At 43.1% G+C, this 8,782-nt stretch overlaps 1 protein-coding gene across 1 annotated transcript in view; it reads left to right on the top strand.

Moving 5' to 3' along the window:
* Positions 1–3,424: 3,424 nt before the first annotated feature.
* PPP2R5E (protein phosphatase 2 regulatory subunit B'epsilon) overlaps positions 3,425–8,782 on the top strand; it is a 152,269-nt gene continuing 146,911 nt past the window's right edge. Inside the window, exons 1-2 of the mRNA XM_052646303.1 lie at positions 3,425–3,665; positions 5,849–6,012. Coding sequence (XP_052502263.1) covers positions 5,856–6,012 — 157 coding nt within the window. The 5' untranslated portion in view covers positions 3,425–3,665; positions 5,849–5,855. The remainder of the gene's footprint in view (positions 3,666–5,848; positions 6,013–8,782) is intronic.

Here is an 8,782-nt window from a genome sequence, read left to right as displayed (position 1 = left end):
ATATTAGTTTTTCTTTTTTGATTAGAACTAGGCATAAAGAGGGAGAAGGCAATGGCACCCCACTCCAGTACTCTTGCCTGGAAAATCTCATGGACGGAGGAACCTGGTAGGCTGCAGTCCATGGGGTCACGAAGAGTTGGACACGACTGAGCGACTTCCCTTTCACTTTTGACTTTCATGCATTGGAGAAGGAAATGGCAACCCACTCCAGTGTTCTTGCCTGGAGAATCCCAGGGATGGCGGAGCCTGGTGGGCTGCTGTCTATGGGGTCGCACAGAGTTGGACACGACTGAAGCGACTTAGCAGCAGGCATAAGAGATGTCCCCACACTTTTTACTCCTGCAGCCCAAATGGACTGGGTTGACTTTAAATATAGTCACAACCTAAAAGCTGAGAGTCATATTTTATTTGGTGGGAATTTTTAGGACTTTAAGCCCGGGGAAACAGCATCTCAAGTGACCCTGAGAGAACTGCTCCGAGGGTGGTGGGGGAGGAGTCAGGTTATATAGAAGTTTCCAACAATGAGCAGGTGGTTTAAACATCAAAAGATTATTGTTAATTAAGGAAAACCAGATAGCTCATGAGTTTGAGCAAACTCTGGGAGTTGGTAATGTACACAGAGGCCTGGCGTGCTGCAGTCCACGGCGTGGCAAAGAGTTGGACACGACTGAGCAACTGAACTAAACTGAGGATATCTCAAGTTAAGGAATTTAGTGCTTTTCTATATATAGGAAGATGCAAGAGTCTGGGTTCACTGAAATCACTTCTTTCATTTACATCTCAGTTATCTGGGGCCAGTATCCTGCATTTTTCGCATCTCCCCCCTCCCCCATCTGCTCCACCCCCACCCCCCCCAGCTCCTCAGTGCTCATCTAGGGAATGACTGCAGCCTGAGGGTTTCCTGGGGGCCCTCCCGGCTTAGAAATTCACATTTGGAGAGCCAAAATAGCTGATGGTTGTGACTCCACGGTTTATTGATATGGCAGGAAATACTCCATTTCTCAACTGCTTTGTACTCTCCTGGAATATACATACCCCTTGGATGCCTGGACCTCCTTTAGAAACTATCAGTTCAAGGAACAATCTCACATAGGCAAGGATTTTTCCATTTAAAAAAACCTACTCATTTCAGTTACTCAGCCATTTTATAGAAAGTGAAAGAGTTTTGAAATGAATTGTCTTTATAGAGATTCATAATTTGCAAGCAAAATCCCCACTCTACAAAATGTGAAATATTCTAAGCAACAGCTGTGAGCATTTCAAACAAGCACTACTCTTTGACAGTTCAATTGTTGCCAAGGGAAACTGAGTTGGTTTAAAAAATCTTCCCTGGTTTAAATTCTGCATTTACCCTTAATCAGAAATTGAGCAAAGAAGTACTGCATGGCTGGGACACTGAATTTTTCATGAAGACTGGTATGGGAAGTTTAGATGTGGAAATGCAAGTTTCTTGAAGGTGGGAGGGAGACTGGTATTCTAGCCAGTTTTATAATGCTTAGGGGAGATGGAATTTTTCAGAGCAAACACAGACACTATAGTGGCCAATCATCTGGAGCCAGTAGGGGAAACCCGCTTCCATCTAAGAGCACCAACTTTTTCGGCTTCCTGTATTTTTAATGACAATTTTTTTTTTCATTCAAGACTCATTTTTGGGGATATGCATAGAAATTTGCAACACTTGAGTGTTAAACAACACAAACAAGAGAATTAAAAGCATTTCTTTTTCCTGCTGTTAGTTGTATGCATGGGACAGTTTTACTTACATGGAAAACATGATATAATGCCAAGTGGAAAAGTTCAAAGTCTACAGAAAGGAATACACAATCAATTTTAAAGAAGAAAATGCTGGAGGGAAGTACACCAAAATGCTAACGGTAGTTGTCTCTGGGTTGAATGATTATAAATGTTTTTTTTTTTCATTACCCAAGTTTTGAACATTTGGTACCTTGGCATTTGTACTTAATTTTTTTTTTTCATCCTCTCAAAAGACAAATGTAGCATGCACTCGAACAGAGCAACGGTTCAAGAATATTCTCTGGTAATGCACCACTTCGGCTGTTCACTCAGTCGTGTCTCTTTGCGACCCCATGGACTTCACCACTTGGCTTAGGGCTCACTAAGAATGCAACCATGTCTCTAAATATTTAATCACTTGTTCTAGCTAGAGTTAAGTGAAGCCTTCGCCACAAACTCTTTCGGATCCAACTTGCCAATTAAAAGCTCCCAAACTCCCACGGTTTGGAGCTGGGCTTCCCTGAGCTCTGTGCAGCGGGTTAGCCCAAGCGGCTGTTCTCAGTAAATGATCTCGGGGCTTAGAGACAGCGTTCCCACCTGCGCCCGCCACACCGACCTGGCCCCAACCAGGCTTGCAGCAGCTCCAGGGAGCTGACATTCAAAATAGAGGTTCAGGAAAAAGGAGACGAGGACGAGAGAGAATTCGAAGCGATATCCAACCCTTGGCCGGGTCCCAGGGGTTCGGATTTCGGTGCCAGGCCTCCCACAAGGTGGAGCGGAGAGCGACTGCTGGGGGTTTACGGCCGCGAGCCGCGAAGGGCCCATTTACACGAGCAGCGGCGCTGGTTCCCGTCGCGAGTGGACTACTCGAGCCCAGAAGGGTCAGTCTCGCGGCTGAAAAGGGAGGAATCGAGGGCCGGGGATTACCCGACCCTTGCCCTCGGAATCCTCAAGTTGCAGACGACCGCCGCCCAGAGGTTCCGCACTGGACAGAAACCCTTCGTATTTATGTCCGCTACACACCTCCCGAGCTTTAGCAGCTCCAGTTAGGCCTAGTCGCTGCAGCAGCTCTTTTCATCGGCCTACCCTACGGTTTGGCGGAAGCGGCGGCAGCGCGGCCTGAGAACGCGGCTGCATCCGGGTTCTTCTCGCCGTAGTCCAATCCTCGGTCTCCTCTCTTCCCACCCTCCTGTTTCCCCGCCCACCCCCCCCGCCGCCAATCCGCGATCGGCTCTCAGCCGAACATGCTGACAGGGGAGTGAAGGCGCACGCCGACCAATGAAGCTTTGTTTCCCGTTTGAAGTTTCCAGTGAGTGGGCGCCGGAGGCGGGCGCTGCTGGCGAGAAGGTTCGGTTGCGCGTGTGCCATGGACTCAGCCGCCCGGTGATATTGACAATAGGAGAGAGAAAGGGGCATTGACGGGGACCCACCGCGGGTATCAAACTGAGGCTCTGGCAGCAGCGGCTCCAGCCCCAGCGACTCCTCCTCTTTCTCCTTCCTTCTCCTGCTGCCGCTGCGGCTTCAGTCTTCCTCCCTCCCTTCCCCCCTCCCCTCGTCGTCGCTTCTGCCGCCGGGTCCGAGGCAACGAGCAGAGGCGCCGCCCGCCGGGAATGTGAGCGAGGAGCCACCGGCGGAGCCGCAACGGGGTCGGTGCCGATTTGATGGGACGGGCCCGCGGGGGAGGATCGTGAGGCCGCTGCCGCCGCGGGAGCGCTGAGGTTCAGGTCCGGCTGTGAGGCCTAGAGGCGCCGCCGCCGCGGAACCGGAGGGACGCCGCGCCGGACAGCCGTCGCCCCGGGCTCCCTGCCGCTGTCCGGACCTCCCCCTGCACGTCCCTGTCCCGCCACCCGCCCCCGCTGCGGCCCTCTCTCCAGTCTCCCGCCCCTCCGAAACCACAGATCATCTTTGGATTCTTCTCCAGAAGCTTCAAGGTAACTTCGTCCCTCCAGCCTCGCGGCTTGTCTGCTTCCTTTTCTCCTTGCTTGCCTCTTCCCCGTCCTCCTGGAGAACCCGCAGGGCACCGGCCTCGGGAAAGGCCTGGCCCGAGCTGGCGAGGGGTGCGGTGGAATGAGGCGCGGGAGAGGGAGCGTCGGTCCCACTTGTCTGATTTACCTGCAATTGCTTCTGATGTTGTCTCTCGTTCTGTTTGCCCCCTCCCCCGCTTTTTCTCCACCTTCCGGCACTGGAGGCGTATTCTTGTCCCCCTTTATCCACTGATGGAGGCGGAGGGGGGAGGAAAGGGGGATTGGTGTAGTGAGAAGGATTCTGTAGCAGCTTAGCTTCTCCAGGGCTTCGGGTAGTGGGGGGATGGGGTGGGTGGGAGCAAAGGGAGTATGTGAGCATCCCTACAGACCAACCCCTTGTCTGTCTTTCTTCTCCACCCCAGCACCCCCTTTGGATTATCCTGAGCCTTGGAAATGCCCTGTGCCTGCTGCTCAGAGGATGATAAAGCTTGGGCGCTCTAGTTCGGGGTGAAACCTGTTTCCCCGGGCTTTGCACCGACCCGCTGCAAAACACGTTCAGTTCTGCAGCGCTGAGATCCTTGACGTTTATCCTGGGCCGCGGGCATAAGGGTCAAGTGATTAAAAAAAAAAATTTTTTTTTTTTTTGCTACCAGTAACTTATCTCTATGAGACGTGAAGAATAAAGGGGAGACAAAACGAGTGATGGAGGAACAGGATTTACGGAAATTTTGTGTTGTGAGGGTTACATGTAATCTAAATAACTCACATACCAGATTGGAAAAGAAAGCTGCCCCTAAATTTACAACATACAGATGTGATGTGGAGCTTCTTGTAGATGCAGTCATTATGAATTTTTAAGTGATCTTACTTCTGCAGTCATTCATGCTTTGCAATTATCTATCACATTGTATTTGAGGCTAAATTAGGTAGATTGCTAAAAAACTTTTTTTTAAGAAGAGCCAAACGGGACTTCAGCATCCCAAACCTCAGCACTATAAGGTCTTGTTTGTTCTTGATTTCTGTTTTTGTTATTTTTGCTCTGTCAGAATTCTGCTAATCCAGGTAACTTTTTATTCTCACACGTTCAGAAAGAAACTCCCTTACTCTTTTATTTAGAGGTTAAAAACCACTCATGTTATGTAGGGATGCCAGGTGAGTGATTGCATTTCAGCATTTCCACTATGTGCCTTATTTCTATTAAAGACTGCCATTTATTTTGCATGAGGCATGGTGGAGGCTCTGTGCCATGGAAATGAGGGCATCTGTTTAAATTGGTGAATGAAGCTGAGCTTAATGCTTGTTACTTTTAGGAAATAGCCTTCATTTTAATAATTTGAGAAGGTTAAAGAAAATCTCAAGGAACTGTTCTGTTCCATTAGTTTGATGGAATGAAAATTAATATTTGATGATGAACTTCAAGGGAACTCAACTTTGTTGTCTAAGTAGTCTGTGAATTTAGGTTCTTAGGTCAATTTTGGTGCACGATTTCATCATAGTTTTTAAGCTTTAGTAACATCAGATGGGTTCTTTCAAAAAGAGTTCTTTGAAATGATTTTAATTATGCCCTTTATGTGTTCTGTTTAAAGTAATCTAGCCTGTCTTCATTGGTGGTGTGGTGTCGTTTATCTTAGCTAGGACATCGCATTAAAAAGTCATGCCTTGTTAGTTCAGAAATTGTAAATTTCACCTAGCTGTGATCCATTGGTGTAGATTCTTGAAGTACCATAAGGATTTCAACTCCAGAGCCCATTCATAATATTAAATATCTTGGGAAAATGTATCGATGGAAGTTTTCCAGTTGCAGAATAGCTCCAAAATTAATTTAGGATCTCAAGATGAGAAGAGCTGTGCAGTTAAAAAATGAGTACATGGCTTAGAAGAGTTTTTTCAGGTATAAATGAACATCTTTACCGCATATTGTAGAAGCAGCACAAGGCATTAGCATTACAATATTGTTTATATAGTACTTATATTCTATTTTCCACCAAGTTTTTCTGTTTTCCCATTGAATATAGAACTGTTAATTGATTTTGCTTTTTCCCCCCCACATTCCCATTTTCAAAAAAAGTGTGTGGGAGTTTTAGAATTTGTGTAACTCACTTGTTTGCTTCCACCTTGGGGGTATGTGGATGATACTTCTTTCTCTTCAGTAGGGATATGTCCTCAGCACCAACTACTCCTCCATCAGTGGATAAAGTAGACGGATTTTCTCGGAAGTCCGTCAGAAAAGCCAGACAGAAGAGGTCGCAAAGTTCCTCACAGTTTAGGTCTCAAGGCAAGCCTATTGAGTTAACACCTCTGCCGCTGCTAAAAGGTAAGGCTCATGACCAGGTGATGGATTCCTTTTCAACTGATCTTTTTATATCTGTATATAATTTTCTTTTTGTAAGTTCCATGTTTGTTAAAATTCTTTGTTGCAAGTTGAAGGAATGGGAGACTTTTCAGACATGTTTTAGACAAGTTACTGGTCTGTGACCAGGTATACCCACTCCCCCTTTTAGAGGGCTCAGTTGAACCTAAATAGCCATGGACAGATGAAAAAAAACTTATTATCAGGAGTATCTCTAACACTGATAAATAGAAAAACTAAACGCCAAAGAAACTTTAAGATGTCTGGTTCTGTGTTTTTCTTTTTTTCTTCTGTTGAGATTTAGATGTATACATTGTATGCAATGACACCTATAAATTGTACAATCTTAATCACAGGAAGTAGTAGAGGATATGGTACCATTAACTTACATATAGAAAATGATACTTGAAATAATTCGTTTTTTCAAATTGAGAAAAAATGGTCAGTAATTGATTACCCGCATTCTTGTTTTCAGATAGTACAAACAGGAAATGGATTTGATGATCATTCTTGTTTGTGGAATTAATTATGGATAAGTTCTTATGAGAACTGTTTTTTTTTTCTAAATTAGACTTTATTCTCAAAGGAAATTAAAAAACTTGGTTTCCTTTAAGCTCAAAGGAAATAAAAAACTTGGTTGCTAGTTAGTGCACATTTATTTCTATAATGATTTGTGAAATTGTTACAAAGGTATTATAAGAAAGGTATCATAAGAAAAGCTGGAGTGGGACTAGAAAATGTAGCGGAGGATATTTCAAGCTTCTGTTTTTCCCATAGGAATTTATGCTTATGTTTTTCCCAGTGTAAACTTGAAGTTGGTGGACATGAAATGAATATTGATTACTGTAGAGATGATATATCTATAGTTAATGAAGATGAGCTCATATGAGTTTGGTGGAGAGAATTTTTTACTAAAGATTTTGTTGGTAAAAATGAAAATAGTCTTTATAAGACTTTGAAAGAAAAATGAAAGAAAAACTTGCTAGGGATAAAAGTAGCCATGCTTGAACTACAAAGTTGGGAGGTATATTTGGGTTCTTTACTAATTTATTTACTCTGAAATGGACAGGTGATAACTACTATCATCTCTGTCTTGCAAAGAACTTTATTCTGAGGAAGCAGTTTAAACTTTCTTAGAACAGATTTAAACTTTGTTGTATTAATTTCTTGGGGTCCATGGTAAACATTTAAATTGGAATTTAACTGACCACTCAGAGCCATGATGTTGGTTCTTGTGAGTAGTGAAAGAGGCATGCATGAGGCAGATTTGACTCATGTTTCAACACTTCGTTGTTTCTTACCTTATTTTAAAAAATGTGGTAAAATATATATAACATAATGTTGGTCATCTTACCTGTTTTTAAGTATGCATTAGGCAGGGCATTTACCTTTGCGTTGTGAAGGCATCCTTCCCCATCTCTCATCTCCAGGACTTTTTCATCTTTCCCCAACTGAAATCCTGTGTCCATTAAATAAATACTGCCTCCCCATTACCTCTGCCCCTAACCTCTTTGCAGCCCTCATTCTACTTTCTGTCTGTGAATTTGAATACTTTAGGTATCTTGTGTAAGTGGAATCCTACAATATTTGTCTCTCTTGTGGTTGGCTTATCTCGCTTAGTGTAATGTCCTGAAGATTCATCCATGTTGTAGCATGTGTCAGAAGTTCTTTCCTTTTAAGGCTGATTAATATTCCATCACACATACACACACACACACACACTCACTCACGCACACAAAACTTACGTTTTCCCACCTTTTGGTTATTGAGAATAATGCTGCTATGAACATGGGTGTATAAATACCTGTTTGAGTCCCTGTTTTCACTTCTTTTGGGTATATACCCAGAAGTGGAACTACTAGGTCATATGTTTAATTTTTTGAGTAATTGCCATGCTGTTTTCCACAGCAGCTGCACCATTTTACATTCCTACCAGCAGTGCCCAAGGCTTCTTCCAATTTCTACACATTCTCACACTTATTCTTTTCTTTTTTTGATAATAGCAATCATAATGTGCATAAAGTGGTAGTTATTGTGGTTTTTATTTCCCTAATGATTAGTGACACTGAGCATCTTTTCATGTGTTTATTGGCTATTTGTGTTTCTTTTTCTTGTGTTTTAAACGTAGTCCAGTAGTACTGAAAAATTTCCAAGATTTCTACTCCCCAAAAATGTGATTTTTGTGAACTTGTATATTTTGCCAGCATAGGAGCATTGGAGAGCAACAAGATCATATAATACTAGATACACCTGCAAGCTTAATTCCAGACAGACTAAAAGTGATTCTTGTGTAATAAGCACGTTTTGGGAAAATATTTAGGAAGCATTGCGTAAGATAGATTTCCATAGCTGTAGAATAACAAAGAAGTAACAGTCATTTACAGATTTTAGAAATGTGTGTATGTTCTTGATGATTATAGTGAATGTAGAGAGTTTGTTGAATGACATTTGTTGTTCTTACAATGGATTAACTTTTGTTTGTGTGGCTTCTTACAACTTTAGGAAGTGGTTTATGAACATAATGAAAATGTAAGATGAATTTCTTTTCTTTTTTTGCCATTCCTTAGGAAAAACCAGAATAAATTATATATGCATGCCAGAGGCTAGCTACTGATTTAATTTTCTATAGAATTGTTTTGACTGACTTGGAAGGCTTGAGTTAATTTTATTTGGGGGTGTAATATAAAGTACAGTTGAATTTTGGGGGTTGCTTTAAAGAATAAAGTAAAAACAT

The sequence above is a fragment of the Budorcas taxicolor genome, chromosome 10 (assembly GCF_023091745.1).
Source record: "Budorcas taxicolor isolate Tak-1 chromosome 10, Takin1.1, whole genome shotgun sequence".
Taxonomy (NCBI): Eukaryota; Metazoa; Chordata; class Mammalia; order Artiodactyla; family Bovidae; genus Budorcas; species Budorcas taxicolor.
Note: the sequence above shows the minus strand (reverse complement) of the source record. Positions and strands in the feature narration are given on the sequence as shown.